This window comes from Apium graveolens, unplaced genomic scaffold (genome assembly GCF_009905375.1).
Source record: "Apium graveolens cultivar Ventura unplaced genomic scaffold, ASM990537v1 ctg216, whole genome shotgun sequence".
NCBI classification, from domain to species: Eukaryota; Viridiplantae; Streptophyta; class Magnoliopsida; order Apiales; family Apiaceae; genus Apium; species Apium graveolens.
Window position 1 is genome coordinate 39047 of NW_027417548.1, and position 22262 is coordinate 61308.

General features: G+C 36.5%; 1 protein-coding gene across 1 annotated transcript; it reads right to left on the reverse strand.

Moving 5' to 3' along the window:
- Window positions 1-18229: 18229 nt before the first annotated feature.
- LOC141700327 (transcription factor MYB14-like) lies at window positions 18230-20017 on the reverse strand. The gene is made up of 3 exons (XM_074504128.1): window positions 19781-20017; window positions 19531-19660; window positions 18230-19011 (listed from the first exon to the last, which is right to left on the reverse strand). The coding sequence occupies exons 1-3, from the start codon at window positions 19911-19913 to the stop codon at window positions 18474-18476; spliced, it is 801 nt and encodes a 266-aa protein (XP_074360229.1). The 5' UTR covers window positions 19914-20017; the 3' UTR covers window positions 18230-18473.
- Between the last annotated feature and the right edge of the window lie 2245 nt (window positions 20018-22262).

The window sequence follows — 22262 nt, forward strand, 5'->3', positions numbered from 1 at the left end:
TACTAACATTTTACTTGGCGCGCCATTACTAAGCTGTTATATCCCTTTATTTTCGAACTTCCAAGGAGATCCTACTTTTAGAAGCTCATTTTATATTTTAATTTCACTCAACTCCTCGCATTTTGATGAATAGATTATACACAATCAAAAGCAGATTCTCTTCCCTTTTCGTGTAAAAATAGTCAATTAACAATTTACTATGCACGTAAGACCCGCCGCCTTCACTTTCACAGTCACTCAAAGCAGTCATACTTCAGTAGTTTCAGTGCTCCAACTTATTTTTTATAATTATTCATGTAGATGGTGTATCAATAATTTCTGTAGCCATATAGACCCTACAACTCACTTATTCAAATCATGTCACTAAATTTCCTTCATGAACCCCCAACATCATATTTTTTATTAAATTGTGCCTTCGCCAACTCTTTTAGTAGCTATATATTTGAAGTCATGAAATACATTTCTTCTCCTCAGTCATCAAAGCTAATCTACTTCTTTATATACCACCAATGTTTCTCTGTTTTTCCATCTCTGCTTTTCCATGCTAAGCAGTCTTCTTAGGCGCGCCCTTACTAGCTTTACTACACTACATATTGCTGCATTGACACATAAATTATACACTCATCCTGCGATTCCAAGGTTTTCAATGTCTTCTCCAGTTTTATTTCCTTTTATATTGTCAGCCCATATTGATTTCCCAAAATGGACAACTGTTTTATTAGTCGATTCAAATACCGTGGTTTGTGTACTTGACTTGTCTTCCTACATTTATTTTGGAGCAGTGCATGCTATATATGTAGCACATGAATTTAGGCCGCATATTTTGACATAGACTTCAAGACTCACATAAACCCCATTAGCTGGTTCATTTTCTTTTAATGCACCATAACATCATCCTTGTATAATTATCCAATTTTTAATCAAAAGGACGTGCACTGAGGTACCATTTGAATGTCTTCAATCAAATATTTAATATCTTCTTCTTTTTCCTTGCAATCTATCCTTGAACTGGGCCCCGCTAACATGCCTCTAGTATTAAACATACAACATCCCTGTATGTCTGTAACATATGGGCGCGTCCTCAAATATGATTATGCCCCTCTGATAAAAAAAAAATTGTCGGGCCATCCAAATCCATTTTCCTTTCACTCGAGATCAACAGACAGATGCTTCGACGATGCGTACATTATAGCTAGCATTAGCAACAATGATGTCTCAACTTTTCTTTTTGATTATTTTTAGAACAAGAGCGCGCCTTTTTGTATATATTTTACCCGTAAGCTGACCAAGTAGTAATTGTTTTTATTTATGCCCAAAATTTTATATGTTGCAGGCTCCGTCATCTTGCATGTTAATATTCCCATTCATATTGTACAACCTCCCAGCTTTATCTTTATATGCATGCACATAAGTCTTAAAAATAAACTACTCCTTCCTTTATTCACCTAGGTAGGCCCCATGTGCTTTAACTTCCCACAATTAATAATGCACTAACTCCACCTTTCTATCAACTAAATACGAGTATTTGCACACAAAATAAAACTTGAAATCATCTAGGCCCCGCAGCTTCTTATATCTCTTTTCATTAATGAAAATTCATTGTATTTAATTAACTCATATTGATCCATGCATATAATATTGCATGCATTCGGGAATACGTATTTTACTTTTCCCATACTTGCTCTTTACTCTCTGATTTCTGCAAACACCTTTCATTTTATATTCTAGGCGCGCCCTCTATTTAGTGTAGGCGCACTCTTCTTAACAAAGTACTGAGATTTTTTAACTTAGTTTTTTCTTTCCCTGAACTTACCTTGGGCTTAAGGCGCATCCTTTTATTTTGTTTTTCACATATGTGCGTCGTTTAAGAGTATCTCCAATTAGGATTTTAAATCAAAATTACTGACACCAAAAATATAAAGATATTATTATCTCTTTCTTCAATTGAATATTCAAAACTCAAATGCTTTATAGAGGGGCTCACATAAACATGGGGCCGCACCCTTGTCAAGAAGGGGGCTCTCAACGTTATTCTTGGAGCCGCACCTCTACTTTAGATTTACTCGCAAGATTGTTACTCCGCTTGATGCTAACGTTAAGCTTTTCTATTTTATTTAATAAGGCGCGCCCATCCTACTCCCGCAAATTGCTGGGACAGTAAAATTAACGAAGACTTTTCCTTCTTTTCGGTAAATATAGGCGTGACCTCGTAACTCTTTACCGAACCGACAACTCGTACGTATACCTCCCAAATACAAGTGTTAATTTCTAGACTTTCAATGAGGATCGGTACTTATTAAGGCGGGTCCTGCTCCTCTTCATTCCTTCTTTCTAAATTGATAATTTGATGTACATGCTTATTCCCTCATGTAGGACCCAACTTGCTACTTGCATGTATTAATTATTTAATTTATTACGCGAGCCCTTCCCATAATTAATCCATCACAATGTATTAGTGAGAAATTTACATGTACTTGACCATGCATATAGGTGCTGCACAAGCTCATCACATCCTTCTTGCATTTACTGCACTACATATATTGAGCAAAAGTCATTTACATCGAGCAAAAGTGACTTTCTTTTTATTTACTTTCTTGGTGGCTCACCAAGCAAAACTTCAGAGTAGTACTACTTTGACTGAAAGTGGTGCGGGCACAACCAAATTTATATATTCAGGCGCGCCATCTATTTTCAATGCTGAAAGAAAATGCCTGTCAATCCATTTTTTATGTAAAAAATGGAAAGCCACCTTTCTCCGCCTTATAACAGGGCTAATTCCAATTCTTTTATTCAATCCTTTATAGGGGCGCGCCTTGAGTGTTGATATTTCATCAGTATAAATCACCATCACATTTCCCGTACGATTATTTATTTATAATTTTCTTAATGATTTGCGGATCCAACTGCATTCCTTCATCTCATATCAAATAAAGAAGGAGTCCTATTCATCTATATACTAACCATTATGGTTAAATAATACGAACCATTTTTACCTGCTCCATGTAGCAATATTGTTGCTTTACTTGGTCTTCAGTTTATATAAGGCGCGTCATTTATTCTCTAAATTATATCTTATATTGTTCTCTCTTCTGTCTTTGACAACTTTGCCGATAAGATTCTCCCTTTTTATTTTGTTATATATATATTTTCATGCAGCTTCCGCTATAATATGTTAATATAATTTAGGAGGGAAATCCCTTGATACTTCTTGGCAGGACGGAGGATTGACTCTTTTTATCCTTGTTAAGAAATAGTTTCCCATATCAATAAGGAAGATTTTGTCAAATGCAACTCACTGATAAGGGAGCGCCCATCACTCCTTCAAACAAGAATGTCTTTTTTTATTCGATAATTGAAGCTTCAATATATAATTTAGTAATTCCTTAATGAGGTGCTTTAGATACCAAATTAATCAACGAAAATAAGAGCAGACTTTAATACTTTTTTTGTAAAAGTTTGTAAACAGAGCGGCGCACACAGGAACATGAAGATCTCTGACTTTACCCCATCGTGGTAAAGGAGCTCTCTCTAACCTTCCCGGGCCGCATCTCTAAATAATGTTTTGCTTTTCGAAGCTCAAATAGCAAATTATTCTCGTATCTACTACATAGTTGCCTACTGAAAATATGGACCCATGTCTCGCATCTCTCTTTAAATATAGTCAGCCATCTTCATCCTCCAGATCTCGCACCTTCTATATAATACGCCATTGATGCATCTTTCCTCCCAGATGCAAATCTTAATTAGCCCCTCCTTCTAGCGCCTATTTGTTGACGGAGGAATTTGGTAACAACAAAATTTGAGATTTGTAGCCGGAATCAAGATCTATGACAACGGTTCTTTGTCGGAAAATGTGAATAGTACTCGTTGATTTTATGAATAGTGTTCGTCGGATTTTATGAACAGTGTTCGTCGGATTTTATGAACAGTGTTCGTCGGGAATCATGAACAGTGTTTGGTGGTGGTGATTATTGATGGCTGAGATTGCTTAGGGTTGGTGGTGGCTCTTTAAGGCTCTCGCTTCCGCCCCCTTACAATTTTCCTACTACCCCTATTTATAGGGGATCAAGCCCACATAGTTCTTGGGGAACAAGAAACCTAATGGGCTTAGATTTCTTATCCCGAGGCCCAGTAGGAAACCCACTGGAAACCGTCTTGTACTAGCTTTAGGAATGTCCGCCGATGAGGCCCAACCACAAAGGCCCAAGGCTCGTCCGCGGCTTCGAGACTTCACGGATAAGGCATCTCCCTGGCCAAGGTTAACCCTCCGCTACCAGCTGTTTCTCTAGTCTGCGGACGCAGGTATAGCCGTGGTTCACCCTAAATATTGGACGTATCCTTGTCCCCCGATAAGGAGCCCCTACCAGATTGCAGGACAAGTGAACCCAAGCTTTTGGGTGCAAAGTGCAAGATACTCCAAAGTCTCCCAACGACGACACCCGTTGACTACAGAGACAGAGCTCCCAAAGCACACACCAGATTTCACACCACATCCTCAATGAGGACACCCATTGACTACAGGTGGAGGCCTTCAGTCCAGGTATACCCTTGGAGGTCTCTGACCACGGACACCGCCTTTCCTGTAGATGTGCTACAAGAAGAAGTTCTTCAATAGAGTACCTGCATCAAATACGTTAGTCATAATTAACTCCATCTTCCTTGAGCCTTCCACAGAATCCGTCCAAGCAGCCATGTCTGGAACCTGTCCAAAACCATTTCCCACATAGGGCGCGCCCTACACTCTTTCCAGAGCACATTGAAGGTCCTTTACATCATAAGGACGTGCCTCCTTCCCTGAGGGGAGGGCACACCTTCTCTATTGTCCAAGCGTTCATTGATTGCTCTTCCTCAAGTGTCCAAGCAGTCCATCATGCAGCATGTTCAAGTCAAGTTCTGTGCCAAACTGAGAGTGAGGGCGCGCCCAAGTGTTTCTCTTGGCGTCGCCCTGGTCATCAATCCTTTGATTTCTCTTATTAAGAGGGTGTGCCCTAAACTTGTCCAAAGGTAAGGGCTTTGGCTTGCGTTAACCTGTCCAAGGGCTTTGACTCGTGCCAACCTGTCTGAGGGCTTTACCTCATGCCAACCCGTCTAAGGGTTTGGCCTCGTGCCAACCCAGCCACGAAAACTCATTTTCTTGGCCGATCTTCCTTGGTCGTCCGTCCTTGGCCGTCCGCCCTTGGTCGTCCGCCCTTAGCCATCCATCCTTGGTTGTCCGCCCTTGGCTGTCCGCGAAAACCCGTTCTCTTGGTGTTCGCCCAAATTGAATTATGTCGACCCGGATTTGACCCGGATATCTTTTTTACCAAATTTTGGCTATAACATTTACCTAAGGTTATCATTTTAGATTTTTTTCTAAAAAATAAGTTATATATCAGCAGAGTTCACACGTCATGTATTTGAAGTTCATACTTCATATCAGAGTTCATACATCATTTTTATAAATTACTTTATATTTACGAACTAGTTTAGGAGAAACCGAACAATATTTCGGGAACCGAATTAAATTATTTATTTTTTTCAAAATTTTATACTGAAATTTATATAAATTTAGACCGTTGGTAAGGACCGATGTTCACTGCAGTCCCCCTAGTTCGTAGTCCCCCTAGTTCGTGTAAATATAATGTGAAACCTAACCAGATTGTATATATTGAAGAAGAGAATGAGCATGTTTGTTCATTTCTCACAAGAATGATAAGTTTGTTACAATGTTTGAGTAACTAGAAAAGAGATGTACCCTACTTATATACAAGAGCAGGGAAAACATATTGTTTTTAAATTAACTAACTAATTACAGTTGACTATCACTAATCAGTTGACTATCACTAATCTGTTTATATTGATCAATCCTAATACCCCCCCCCTCTAAGTTGGAGGGTGAGTTACACACTCCCAACTTGCCCAGTAGACCATGATGGTGCAGTCTCGTTAAAGGTTCGTACAAATGTCAGCAAGCTGTTCTTTCGATGGTGTATATGAAAAGGAAATGAGCCCAGATACAAGCTTGGTTCGAACAAAATGACAATCTAATTCAATATGTTTTGTTCTCTCATGATAAACAGGGTTCTTGGCAATGTATATGGCAGCCCGATTATCGCATTTAAAAGGAACAGGAACAATGTCTGAGACGTCAAGTTCATAAAGAAGACGAGAAAGACAAGCAAGTTCAGTAGTTAAACGTCTTAAAGAACGATATTCTGCTTCTGCAGAGGACAATGACCCTGTATGTTGTTTCTTTGATTTCCAGGAAATCAGATTTCCCCCAAGCAAAATGACAGCATCGCAGTAAGCTTCCAGTGTTAAAGAAGAATTCTTAGTGTATAAGAGACCTTGGCCTGGATCATTTATGAGATATTTCAAGACATGAGTAGCCGCATCCCAATGAGGCTGTCGAGGTGAAGACATAAACTGACTTAAATGTTGAACACAGAAAGACAAATCAGGGCGAGTATTTATGAGAAAATTAAATTTCCCTATCAATCTCCTATATTCTGAAGCATCTGTCAACAAGGCACCCTGATCAGGTAAGAGTTTAATACTAAGATCTAAAGGTGTCACAACAGGGGAAGAAGTTGAGCAATCAAATTCGGACAATAGTCCATGGTGAACTTTCTCTGGGAGATGATCATGCCATCTGGAACTTCAGTGAATTCCAGACCCAAAAAATATCTTAATTTGCCGAGATCTTTGATCTTGAAAACAGAGTCAAGTTATGCTTTAATATCCTCCATTTCGTCATCATAATTCCCAGCAACCAAAATATCATCAACGTACACTGCTAAATACACCACCAAAGAACCATTCCTTTTATAAAACAGAGAAGAATCATTTTGAGAAACCATATATCCTCGAGACAATAATGTAGTCTTCAATTTAGTGTTCCATTGATGTGATGCTTGCCTTAAACCATTAAGTGATTTTTCGAGCTTACAGACTGGAGTTGAATCAGAAAGTAAAGACCTGGAAGAGGAAGCATGTATACATCCTCATAAAGATCTCCGTGAAGAAATGCATTATTCACGTCCAAATGAAATAGATTCCACCCTTTCTTGACTATAATAGCAACCAGAGCTCGAATTGTGGTCATCTTCACAACTGGGGAGAAAGTCTCAGTGAAATCAACTCCTTCGACTTGTGTAAAACCCCTAACCACCAACCTGGCTTATATATTTCAATAGTGTCATCTAAATTTTGTTTAACCTTAAAAACCCATTTACATGATATAGGTTTCTTGTCGGGTGGTAGTTTAACTAAAGACCAGGTTCTATTTGCTTCAAGAAATGCAAATTCTTCAGAAATCGCCTTTTGCCATTCAGGATACTTAATTGCTTCCTTATATGATGAGGGCTCAGTAGGATATGTAAGAAATGATTATTAGGTCCCAATGTGTTTGTAGAAGGGGGGGGGGTTGAATACAAACAGTACCAAATAATCGAATTAAATGCGGAATAAAAAAATGTGAAACAAAATTCAAGTTAAATAAAAAATATTATTAAACTTGAAAGGTGTTACAACAACTGTATCGATTACAAGGAATTAATCTCAAATTAATTATCACAAATTTAGAATAAATTCGACATGAACTTTTTCTATTTTTGCAATAATTAGAATCAAATGCTAAACGTGATTTGAGATTAAGTTCTAGGGATTTTAATCCGCTAGATTGTTACAAAAGAACAAGAGAATGATTTCTAGTTGATTGGATTTAACATTACAAACTAGAAATTGTGATCTTGAATTAGCAGATAAGATGAAATATTTGGCTGCTTTTTCTCTCTGTATGTTCTTGACTTCTTTTCTGTTGAATTGTTAATTCTTGAATGGCTGCTTCTGTCTTTTTAATCAATCGACAGAATGGAATGAACTGGAATGACAATCCCATAGCTGGTAGGACTTTCGGTGAGACTATCCTTTGAACTAGCAAGACAATCTCAACAGCTAGCAAGACTTTCGGTATGACAATCAAATGAACTAACAAGACTATCAGAATGAACTAGCAAGACAATCTCCTCCCAGTGTAACTTTCGGTGAGACTATTGAAAATGGCCTGGCATGACAATCGGTATGACAATCCTGATTGTCATGCTAGTTCATTTTCAATTGTCTTGCTGATTTAATGCAGATTTTAATCCAATTAAAATTCTGAAAAACCTTAATATTAATTCAGAATTAATTAATCAATTAATTCAATTAATTAATAAATTAATCTTTGCAGATATAATTTATTTTCTTAATTAAATTATATGACTTAATTAATTAATAGAGAATTAATACTAATCTTGAGCAGCAACCATTCTTCTGAAAATCTTCTGAAAATCACTATCAATTATGAATCAATTCCACCACTTCAATGTTGACACTCGATGTACTGTCTGGTTCATGAGTGACTAACTTCCGTGACATTTCTTCATGTCTTGACTTTGACACTTTGATTTTCTTCAGATTAAATCCTTGTAATTATCTGATACCCTGACGAGATCTCTGTCACTTGATTAAATCCACACTCTTGATTTATATCACTGAGGCATGATCAATTTCTTGAACTTCTTCCAGTGAATTAATTCCTCAAGTCTGTAGATGAACCTTGTTTCTGAATCCTTTGACAAATATTACTTTGCGAGATCTCTTTGACGGTAGATCCACTATTTACTTATTACATTCTTATTTGAGTTGAGTTGAATCCTCGAATATACAAATAGGCCTATGACATTTGACTTACAATCTCCCCCTATTTGTTTGTTAGACAATAACACACAAATACCTAGAGGATAACTCAACTAACAAATAAGAAAAAGATATAAACTGAAATGCAAAGTAAATAGTAGAAAAGTTTCTGGAAGACATTTAACATTTTCCAGATTCCAAGTAGATGTTCCTCTAGACTGAACATATCTTCAAGTAGTTCCATCTTCATTTGTACAACCACATTTCCTGTTGAGAAGCCCATATCTCTCTTGCTTCTCCCCCTATGAGAATCAACTGATTAAAGAAGATCACCTTCGTTTACCACCTCTCCCGTACAATAGGATCCGCAGATAAAAGCCAATGGTACTCCCCTTTTGAAAACAGCTTCTTCCCTTACTAGAAAATCACCTTGTGTTTACCACCTCTCCCGTACAATAGGATCCGTAGTTACAAACAACAAAGGTGTGGTGTAGTGTACATGTTGGATCTTTTTCTTACTCCCTGCTATTTCTCCCCCTTAGTTGAGGAATCCTCCAAACTATTACTTAAGCTTTTATCTCCCCCTTAGTGAAGGAATGTATGCCGTCGTCTGAAGGAGTTCTCATATTCCACTTGGTTGGAAAAGAAATAACAAGTAGTTTCTCTTTCTTTCTCACTGTGAGTGTGTGATTCTGTTTAGTGTACCTCACATGTGTTTCACTCTTCTCTCCACTCGTGTTTACACTCTTTCTCACAAGTGTATCACTCCTCTCATAGCTCCATATTTCAGCTGTACCTGCAAGGAAAATCACCTTAGCCATCCTTAAGGAGGTCACAGGTGGTGCAATGGGAGTTCACAAATCCCCATCCTTGTTAAACTCGTCAGATGAATCTGAGTCATAATTTACAAGTTGCTAGTTTCCCTTTTTGGGTTCCAGATTTGAATTCTGGGAAGGTAAACAATGATCCATCGAATTTAGCATAAAGATCAAAGTTCCCTTCTAATGTCTGTGAAGACATTTCCTTGTGACTCATCAGGTAATATCTGAATCATTGTCAACAAGTTGCCGATCTGCGCCTATGTCAGATCCACTATCCGCGGATGCATCCAGGGGATTTAAGCTTGGGGAGGTAGACACTGACCATTGACATATGGCTTTTGGATCAGTATCCTCTCCTAACACCTGTAAAGGCAATTGGTCCATTAACGAACCTTGAACAATCGAATCTGACCTTAAAATGGTCGAAACTCTTGTTTCCGTCAACTCATCCTTTGTGTGTGTAAACTTTCCTTGTGCATCAAGAATTGTTTATATTTGAAGTGGTGACACTACATCGGATGCCTTGGCCAACAGGCAAAATTCAATAGACGCACCCTGTTGAGAGAATGAATCTAGTAACTATTTTTGTGCCTTTTCAGCCATTACATCTTTTTGAGAAGATGTATGGGGGCTAGCAGTTGTCTCGATTTAAATACTACTCATCTATGTAGGAGACAGAGCTATTGGGTTGACTACAGAACCTTCCTTATATGGTGCATTAAGGCACTATCTCCCTCACGCTCATTCATACTACATTTAGTGGTAAGAGAGTGTTGGTTGGTTCTGTTTCTGTGTTTGTCTTTACAGTCTGGGATAGATGTTGTGGGTTTTCAACCTCATGACTATCAATGAAAAAAAGTCATTGGAGACTGAACCTGTATCACAGAACATATGGTAATAGAGAGAAAATGATTTACAATAGTGATTTCAAAAGATTTTACATGACATAAGAAATCACTAATTTATAAAGAAGTTTGAGTTCAATGATAGCATTATCAATATATCACTCCACATATAAAATAATATGTTTGTGCCTAGTGATAAGATAGTTATTAATATGACGACTCTACTTATACATATAAAACTGTAACTGCAGTTAGAGTGCCATACCATGTCCTTGACGATTGCTTGAGCAGTATACTAGTTCATACCAACCTGAAGTGAGATTGTGAAGAAGAGATTGCATAGTCCAATAGATCTGCAGCTGCAAAGTCCATGAACTGTGGTGCACTGACTTCCTCTTTTGACCCACCAACCAGGAGTACACTTGTACACATCTTACTAGAGTCCAATTCCAAGTGTAATATGCAGCAGGTGCCTGATATGTCGTAATATTCTCAAGTCTCGTCACTGGTGTTATATGTTAGATACTGCTTCCTGATAGTAACCTAGCACAATATACAAAATTTCACTGATAACATATTCAGCTTGCAAACAGCCATATCCCTCAGATAAACCTTTGCTGTTATCTCCAAAGGTAACCAGGGGGCCAGCTTTCTCAATCCACATTTGATAGCAGGGCTCTATCTCCGGTCATATGTCTTGATGATCCACTTGTCAAGAATCCACACTACCGGTTACACCTGTATACTGCCCTACACTTCAAATGGATTAGACCTTCTTCGGAACCCAAACTTGGTTGGGCCCGGCATACTTGTAGAACTGTCCTTTGTCAGGCAAAACAACATTTTTAATTTTAATTGCCTTAACTTTCTCAATGACTGAACATTTGACCTTGTAAACAGCCTTAACAAATTTCTGTTTAAGCTTAGGCACAAATGTCTCCTTTCTAGCCTTAGAAGGACTAGCAGTCTTAGACCTATCATGCTTCTTGTTATTCACATGCTGACGAGGAGTAGTCTTATCATTAGAAACATGCTTACCATTAAAATAAGCATACATCATATTAAAAGCACAAGACATACAATTAGAAACAGCACATGCTTTATGAGAGTGATTAATAGTAGGCAATTTATGCATGGCAGACATGGCATTTTTGTTATCCAACTCATGTGTATCTGAGTTAGTCTCAGTTGCTTTCACAACTTTGACTGGAACTTTCGACACACTTGACTTGGAAACAACCTTCTCATTAGCATGATCTTCAGCACGTATTTCTTCCTGAATAACAGAAGAGGTCACATCAAATGGTTCAGCAATTGATGGTTTATAGAGGGGTTCATCAACACCCTTAAGCACATGTGGTACTTCCCTCCCTTTAGCACAGACACGAGGAGGGGAGTTTATGCCTAATTCTCCAATAGCAACATTGTAATCATAACCTATTCCAGATGTTTGATTAACAGATTGCTTACTGTAGAACTCTTTAGCCTTCGAACAAGAATTGAAGTAGGCTCTAACCTTAGTCTCAAGACCGGTGATCTTGTCTTTGAGAATAGTTTCGAGTTTTCTATAACAGTCAACTCTATTCTCTAGAAAAGATACTTGTTCTTTTAATTTTTCTTGATTAATGTGCACAAGTCTTAATTCATTGACCTCTTTCTCAAGGTCTGTGATCTGTAAATTTAACAGTTCATTATCACGACGTGCACAATCTAAGTTACCTCTTAGATGATAAACCATTTCAGCATCAGAAAGTTTTACCTCTATTCTTGACGATGAAGCTTTTCCATCAATAGCCATAAGAGCAAGATTTCCTTCATCTTCATCTTCACTATCAGTATCATCCCAGCTTCTTCCCTTTGCCAGATAAGCCCTTTCAGAGTTCTTTCTTACTTGCTTTGGCTTCCTACATTCTGTGGCAAAGTGTCCCAACTCATTACAGTTATAGCATCTAATGGTGCTCCGATCAACCATCCCTGTTTTGTATCCACCACTGCTGGTGTTAGAGGATGAAGATCCACCTTTCTAGAATTTGTTGTAGTTGGACTTGTACTTAAGCTTGAGATTCCTCTTGAATCTGACATGGGAGAATCTCTTGACAATTTGGGCCATTGACTCGTCTTCCAATTGCTCCAGCTCTTCCAAGGAATAAAAATCATCACTTGATTGATTTGTAGTAGGAGGATCATATTATGCTACTAACATATTCTCCTCAGCCTTGGAACACTGTACCATTCTCTCCAATTGTTGAGATTGCTGTTGTTGTTGACCTTCAGCTACAAGTGCAGTAGATGTGCTGACCATTCTATCCTTCCCGTAGACTTCCTTCTGTTGAATCTGCTCTAACTCATAGGTTTTTAACACTCCGTAGAGCATGTCCAAAGAAATCTCACTCAGATCTCTAGCTTCTCTAATGGCAGTGATTCTATGTTCAAGATGAGTTGGCAGTGTTAAAAGGAACTTTTTGTTGACCTCCCTGATTGAATAATATTTCCCATTTATGTTCAGGTTGTTGATCAACGCATTGTACCTCTCAAACACTTCAGTAATTCCTTCTCCTGGATTTGATTTAAAATATTCATACTCAGAGGTTAGGATCTCCAACTTGTTCTCCCTAACTTCCTCTGTGCCTTCATTGATCACCTCAATAGTTTCCCACATGTGTTTGGAATTTTTACAGTTCATCACATGTCTGTTCATCAAGGGATCAAGGGAATCAATTAAAATTAACTGAAGGCTGGCATCCAAGGAGGCTTCATCTTTTTCAGCAGGAGAAAAATCCTTAGGATCTTTAGGATAGGTTCTGGCTTTGGTGATCACAACATCATCTACTATCACCTCCGGTTCAATAACCATCGGAGTTCTTATCCCCTTCTTTAACAAGTTTGAATATTTGGGATTTGCCACTTGTAAAAATAAGAGCATCTTCTTCTTCCACATAATATAATTCTCTTTATCAAATTGTGGAATTTTAACGGTTCCAACTTTTTGTGAAGTCATTATGAATTTTTGAATGAATAAAAATTCAAGGAGTTGAAAAATCACAAAAGTCTAGGATCTTGATTTGTTCGTTAATCAGAAGGCTCTGATACCAATTGTTAGGTCCCAATGTGTTTGTAGAAGGGGGGGTTGAATACAAACAGTACCGAATAATCGAATTAAATGCGGAATAAAAAAATGTGAAACAAAATTCAAGTTAAATAAAAAATATTATTAAACTTGAAAGGTGTTACAACAACTGTATCGATTACAAGGAATTAATCTCAAATTAATTATCACAAATTTAGAATAAATTCGACATGAACTTTTTCTATTTTTGCAATAATTAGAATCAAATGCTAAACGCGATTTGAGATTAAGTTCTAGGGATTTTGATCCGCTAGATTGTTACACAAGAACAAGAGAATGATTTCTAGTTGATTGGATTTAACATTACAAACTAGAAATTATGATCTTGAATTAGCAAATAAGATGAAATATTTGGCTGCTTTTTCTCTCTGTATGTTCTTGACTTCTTTTCTGTTGAATTGTTAATTCTTGAATGGCTGCTTCTGTCTTTTTAATCAATCGACAAAATGGAATGAACTGGAATGACAATCCCATAGCTGGTAGGACTTTCGGTGAGACTATCCTTTGAACTAGCAAGACAATCTCAACAGCTAGCAAGACTTTCGGTATGACAATCAAATGAACTAGCAAGACTATCAGAATGAACTAGCAAGACAATCTCCTCCCAGTGTAACTTTCGGTGAGACTATTGAAAATGGCCTGGCATGACAATCGGTATGACAATCCTGATTGTCATGCTAGTTCATTTTCAATTGTCTTGCTGATTTAATGCAGATTTTAATCCAATTAAAATTCTGAAAAACCTTAATATTAATTCAGTATTAATTAATCAATTAATTCAATTAATCAATAAATTAATCTTTGCAGATATAATTTATTTTCTTAATTAAATTATATGACTTAATTAATTAATAGAGAATTAATACTAATCTTGAGCAGCAACCATTCTTCTGAAAATCTTCTGAAAATCACTATCAATTATGAATCAATTCCACCACTTCAATATTGACACTCGATGTACTGTCTGGTTCATGAGTGACTAACTTCCGTGACGTTTCTTCATGTCTTGACTTTGACATTTTGATTTTCTTCAGATTAAATCCTTGTAATTATCTGATACCCTGACGAGATCTCTGTCACTTGATTAAATCCACACTCTTGATTTATATCACTGAGGCATGATCAATTTCTTGAACTTCTTCCAGTGAATTAATTCCTCAAGTCTGTAGATGAACCTTGTTTCTGAATCCTTTGACAGATATTACTTTGCGAGATCTCTTTGACGGTAGATCCACTATTTACTTATTACATTCTTATTTGAGTTGAGTTGAATCCTCGAATATACAAATAGGCCTATGACATTTGACTTACAATGATATTTGCAGAAAAAGAAGAAGATTGCACAGAACTGACAGATGGAGTACACGTCGAGGTTATAGTACAAAAACAAGTAGTATTATGATAAGAACTAGCAGTTTTGGCATAAGAATGAACATGATCATTTAAATAATTTGGAACTTTGAAAGATCTAGTTGATTTACGGACCTGGGGTGGATTATCATGAGAAGAACCATTGTTTGTATCCAAATAAGAGAAATAATTAGAAGAACTTGGAGTATGTACTATAGGAACTGGTACATCATGATAAGAAGTAGACTTATCATGAAAGTCAAGTATAGGTAAAGGAATGCATTTACCAGTTCTGTGACTAGTGTAAGGAAAGATGGACTCGTGAAACACCACATCTCGTGAAATAAGCACATAATTATTTTTAAGATTAAGAAACTTGTAAGCTTTCTTTCCATACGGATACCCTAGAAAAATACAAGGTATAACATGTGGTGTGAATTTATCTCTTTGTAGTTTTGTTGTAGAAACGTAACTTAAACAACCAAATGGTTTAAGTCTCGAGTAGTCGGGCTTAAGAGAAAATAATAGCTCATATGGAGAACAATTGTTCAACAGCTTAGATGGAAACGATTTATCAGATATGTTGCAGCAAGAACACAATCCCCCCAGAATTGTTTTGGTAATCTGGATTGGAATAAAAGAGCCCTAGATGTTTCGAGAAGATGTTTGTGATTACGTTCAACTACACCATTTTGTTGTGGTGTGTGTGAACATGAAGTTTGATGGATTATGCCATTAGATAGAAAAAAATCATAAGCTATTTTGCTGAGACCAAGCTCAAGAGCATTGTCTGTTCGAACAATCTTAATTGTTCCTTTAAACTAATTTTGAACCATTAAAATAAAATATATGATGAATTCAAACGCATTACTCTTAGAACTCAACAAATTAGTCCAAGTAATACGAGTAAAATCATCAACAATGGTAAGAAAATACTTGTGTTTATTATACGTTTGAACTAAATAGGGACCCCAAAGATCTATGTGAAGTAACTCAAACTTTGCAATTGTATGAATACTACTTTATGGGAAAAGAAGTCTATGTTGACATGCTTTCGCACAAACATCACAAGCAGAAATTAATTTGGCATCACGAGAATCAATATGACATATAGTCTGTAGTTTAGACAAGGGTAGATGACCTAATCTATGATGCCAAATTAAAGCTGAAACAGTATCTTTAATAATATGTTTATTACAACTGAAATGACTGAAAGAAGATACATTTATAGAAGAGCACTCTTTTATATCAGGAGGAGAATGGAACAGATACAGGCCCCTTTGAGAACTACCAAGTTCCAGTGTATTCCTCATAGAATGGCCCTGTAAAACACAAGAAGTGGGTCAAAAGAACAGTCTCAGCATGAGATACAGTGATGATTTCCCCATGAGGTAAATAAATGTGTATAGGATGGGGTAAAACACTCAATGCAGTGAACAATTCTTTTTGTGAACACATGTGGTCGCTCGCACCACTATCTAATATCCAACTAGTACTTTGTGTATCAGAAAAATATATAAAAGATGTTTTCATTTGAGAAGTAATACCTGCAAAATTTGCAGTGCCAATAGTAGAGTCTGAAGACTGAGTAGTTTTGAGCAGATTCATTAGTTGTGAATACATTTCTGGTAAAATACTAGTCATTGTAGATGTCCTAGAAGAACCAGAACTGACAGAATTGGCAACACTAGGAGCCGGAAGATGTGATAGTGTTTCTGAGACTTCAACTTGAGCAACCATTCTCTTTCAATTGTTGAATGGCTTGTTGAATTTAAAATCTGGTGGAAAACTATGGAATTTAAAGCACTTATTAATAACATGACCATGTTTTTTTATAGTAATTACAGTGAAGTTTCTTGGCATCAGTGCCCCTCTTTCCAGCTGGGTAATTCCCATAGTTTGTGTTGTAATTAAATCGATTTGAGTTCACAGCCAATGAGGCAGAATCAACAAGAAAATGACTATTATAATGAATTTCTCTTTGTGTTTCTTCCTGTAGCAAGAGACAACAAGCATGGCCTATTGAAGGAAAATGAGATCTCATCAAGATAGATCCTCTTATAGCAGTAAAAGAATCATTTAATCCCATTAAAAACTGAATCATCATTTGATCATGCTGAAATTTGGACTATTTCTGAGAAGCACCGTAGGCGCAACCACATGAAAAAACAGGAATTAAGCATAGAGCATCAATATCATCCCATAACATCTTCAACTTGGTGAAGTAATCAGCAACATTACAGTTTCCCTGTGAAATTTCAGTGAGTTCCTTGTGCAAACCAAAAAGTTGAGCCACGTTTGAGGTACCATATCTTTATTCTAACTCATTCCACTTTTCATGAGCAGAATTGGAATAAATGACACTACGGCCAATCGCCTTAGACAAAGCTCCAAGAATCCAAGAAATAACCATATCATTGCACCTTAACCAAGACTTAATAGAGGGAGAAATGCTGGCTGGTTTAGGAATTGATCCATCAACAAAACCTAGTTTGTTTCTAGCAGATAAGGCTATAGTCATCGAACGTTTCCAGTTACTGAATCATGTTCCATCAAATGACTCACTGACTAACTTCATGCCAGGAGAATCAGACGATTGATGATGATAGAGATTATCGTGATTGAATTGTTGAGAGTCGGCAGAATTATCATGATTATTTTTTTCATTAGTACGAGAATCAGCCATTGAGTACGTTTAGGTGTTTGTCAATATACTAATCAAAATTGTAATCACAAAGAAATGATCTCTATAAGATAGATCTAATCAATTTGTTCACAACAATGTGTATACACAGCGAAAATAAGCAGAAACGGTTACAATCACAATAGATCTGGAAATCGTGATTAATCGAAAGAAATTACTCAAATCAAGAAAGAAGCAGAACGAAATCAAAAAACACGAAAGATTACGAAATGAATCTCAAAAGAAGAAACAAAGATTTTAAGGTGAATCCATGATTGATTCAGTGTTATTCATAAAAATTGAAGAAAACTGATTACAAGAAACGATAGTACCTTTGATTACGAGAGAGATCTGTGAGAAAGAAAGAGAGAGAAATTGAGAGAGATTACGATCCTAAGAACATGATTTCGCTATTGATGATCTTGCTCTGATACCATGTGAAACCTAACCAGATTGTATATATTGAAGAAGAGAATGAGCATGTTTGTTCATTTCTCACAAGAATGATAAGTTTGTTACAAAGTTTGAGTAACTACAAAAGAGGCCTACTCTACTTATATACAACAGGAGGGAAAACAATTTTTTTTTAAATTAACTAACTAATTACAGTTGACTGTCACTAATCTGTTTATATCGATCAATCCTAACACATAACTAATATCAAACCGCATCAAACGGATAAACCCTTATCTTTTCTGATCAGTGTAAGATATATAAGGTACGTGTACATGTGCAAAGTATGTATCCCAACATGAAACATTCTCTGTATTAGAGCCGAACATAGATTATATTGGTCTTTAGTAATATCTACATTTGGGTATTCCAATTTTCACACACCAAAATCGGTAAAGCCTAGAACTAGAGATATATTTTGTCGGTAACAAGAAGAATAGAAAACCTGAAAATATAATAAAATACAATTCCAAAGATGCTATTCGACTCCAACTACTCATCCTACTCTAAAAAAAGGCCGGAGCATCTGTGATTTAAAATTCCGGTAACTGGCCACATGAATTTGTTAGCATGCCATACCAGAAATTGTCTATGGTATCGCTATTCATGTTGACAAAACTGTTATCACTGAATCCATCGAATTCAGGGAATTGCAGGTGAAAGTCATCAACATGTAATCCACTTGTAGCTGTACCCGCATTATCTGCTAGAAAGTCACTTGAGTCACTGGAATTCTCACTCGAAAACACTTCAGACCAGAATGTATCATCGGCTTGAAGAAAATCACTCAAGGGATCAGCATCCATCGACGCACTCGTGTTATCTTCATTAGTACTGGTTGTGGTTGTCATGGATGATTGTTGTTGAGGTGAATTTTGCTGGTAAATGTCATCCACATCTCCAAGTTTCGATGGGGCGGTACATTTAAAATCACTTGATTGTTGCGCATTATTGGATGTTGGGGCAGTACTTTTTTGAATGTTCTTGATTTTCTTTTTAAGATGAGTGTGCCACACATTTTTAATCTCATTGTCTGTTCGTCCTGGTAAACATGCTGCAATTGCAGACCATCTGCACACATCAAATAAACCAGAAAAGGATTACTACATGTTTGAATCACGGTCATTAACACTTAACTCTATAATAAACAAACCAAACATCTTACACAATATATTTTGTTTGTCAAGGAAACTGTCTGACATTTTCAGAATCTTAAATTTGTATATTAACATATTTTGACATCGAAAATTATAAGATGAAAAAATATGAAATATAGGCAAAACTTTACCCTGTTAATGAAATATTTTTAACTTTGCGCAGCCGTGACAAGATTCGCCTTTGTTTTATTTACCACTAAAACAGGTTGATTATTTTACTTAAAAGAATTTTTCAACTTCTTCAGATGATGCAAATTGTGTTGGAGCAATTTTTCAAAAGTTATAATCCCACTTGCCTTTTGAAATTATAAAATAGAGAAATTTAAAAGCAGATTAAAACTTCACACTACTTTAGTGACAACTTTGAACATATATAGGTCAATACAAGTCACCGTGTATCTGTATACATAAAACAAGAGTGATATACACACACCTGTTTCCAAGTTCATGATGCAAGTTGATAATAGTTTGCTCCTCTTCTTCACTGAAATTCCCACGTTTTATGTCCGGCCTCAAATAATTTGTCCACCGAAGTCTGCAACTCTTCCCACATCTTAACAAACCTGATGGTCATAAAATCACAACATTATTAACTACACATGTATTACAACTTACCTAGCTCCTCTGTAACTCCGTCACTCATACATATATATGATTATATAGTGATTAGTGAGATTAATTACCGGCTTGTTTAGGAAGAGCTCGCCAGTTTTCATGACCATGAAGAGTGACATGATTAATGAGAATCCGATCTTCATCGCGAGTCCATGGACCTTTCTTCAATCCCATCTTTTCGCAGCAAGGAGCCCTCACCATTTTCAAATAAACTTATATATATGATTACTTTGAAGTAGCTTTATATGTGTGTTTATGCAAATGAGTCTTGGAGAGAAGTGATGAGAGAGCTTGAACTGAGATTAGAAAATAAGAATGTGAGTGAGTTTATATACAGATGAAGAGGTAGAGGGGCAACTTGTCCATTTTCGTAATAAGCCAAGAAAAAAGAATTCAAAAACACATGCACACACTAGGGGCCCGTAACTTCTAGGCAACTTCAAGCTGGAAAAGTCTCCAATCTGACGTTGCTAGCGTTTCTTTCTTTATTGGTCAAACCAAACGTGTGTTTTTACTAGCTTTTCGAGAGTATTAGACAATAAACTCATTGTTTTTCTTAGATTAACATGATTATTGTTGAACAGTTTATAACACTGTCTAAACAAACTACTTCAAATAGGTGACAGTCTCAGTATATTTAGTACCCATGTGTGTACTTTTAAAGTAGCTCCTTCAAGTATGTCACCTCCGAACACTCTTGGATATGGACATGGGACGTTGTCACTTATTAGCTCCCAAACTTTAAACCCTAAAAAATATATTTCTTTTTTAATAGCAAAATTATGTGATCATATAACATCTGATTCTTTTTACTGCGCACGGTCATATATATATAGGATCTCACTCAATTGAGAACTCATTTTAAAATGACATATGAGATCTAATCCACATCACACAAATTTAAAGTTACTTTTAATCTACACCACTCATTTTAAATCTCAACATCATCTTCTCCAACTATCACCTTCTCGGTCTTCTTTCTAAATCAACCCACCACCTCCAACCACCTGTGACCATCTTTTCCGGCGACCACCAATTTCGGCGACCTCCAGAAAATCACTACCGTCAAACATAAAATCACCACCGTCAAAATATAAAATCACCACCAGAAACATAAAAATCACCACATCCGGCCACCAGCAAACAAAAAATCACCACATCCGGCCACCAGCAAACAAAAAATCATCACCGGAACAAATAAATCACCACAACTGGTCACTGCCTCTACCCACCAGATCTGGCCACCAACTCCATTCATCAATTACAATCACCAATATTATAACTAAAAATCATCAAATCTGTTTACAAAATATAACAACAGAATTATAACCACCACATCACCACTACTACCACCAAAAATTTCACAAAATCTGAACACGAAAATAGTGAAGGTTGACTTCGTCAGAGATGGTGGTTGAAAAAGAAAGGAGGAAAAAGAAAACTTGTGGGAGGGGAAGTGGTAACAACGTGGGGTGGAGAAAGAAGGCGCAACGGCGTAAGGGGCGGGGCTGCATAAGGTTGTGGGGCGGGATGTGTAGTAGGTCGTGGTTGTTATCGGTGGTGAAAGTAAGGGTATGATCATGGTGGAGAAGAGAGAGAGCGTGATCTAGTGGGTGAGTGATGAATATCAAGAGAGAGGACAATGGATGTGGGTGGTGGTTCGCCGGTTACCGGCGGTGTGGCGGAGTAACGGCGGTGTCGGGCGGAGAGAGATAGGCAGAGTAATGAGATTGAGTTGGGTGAAGAAGTAGGAGAGAGAAATGTATGGTGTGGATTAAAAGAAAAATATAAAATAAATTAAAATGGAGGGCTGAGATTAGATCTCAGTTCTCACAATAGTAGGGGTTCTCGTTTGAGTAATTCCCTATATATATATATATAGTGAAGATTATAATTCTACAATAATTATGTCGGTATAATAATCTCATCAATATTTGTCATTAATACTAGTATGTATAATTTTATAAGTTAGGGTTTTTTGAAAAATATCAAAGCAAAAAAAAATATTGTCAAAAATACTATCATTCTTAAAAATATTGCAAAGAAAAGTTTTTTTAATTGTTATTTGCAAAAAAGTGATTATTCATTTCTATTATTACAAAATTTAGTTTTTCAGCAACTCGATTCAACTATATGATTTTTACAACAAAATTCAAATATAATGTAATCAAAAAACCAGATACAACTAGTTGCGTATCCGTTTTATTTTGGTTGAATCATATTTTGTAAATATTTTTCAGATATATTAAAATTTAGGGGTTTTCGTGGTGCGGTGGTTTGGTCAAACCGCAAACTAAATCGATGTGCGATTTGATCAAATTCTCAATTCGCAACCGTTTTTGCAAAAAATTTAAGCACCATAAACTATATAGAGAATATACGTAATGGTGCAGTGTGGTTTGTACGGTTTAAGCGGTTTGAATAATTTAAGAAAATAATAAATAAATTTTCACTATAAATTTAATATGTATAACTATTCGCACTTAAAAAAGTTCATAATAAAAATAAATTTTATTAAATTATTGTACTAATTACAATAACAAACAAGTC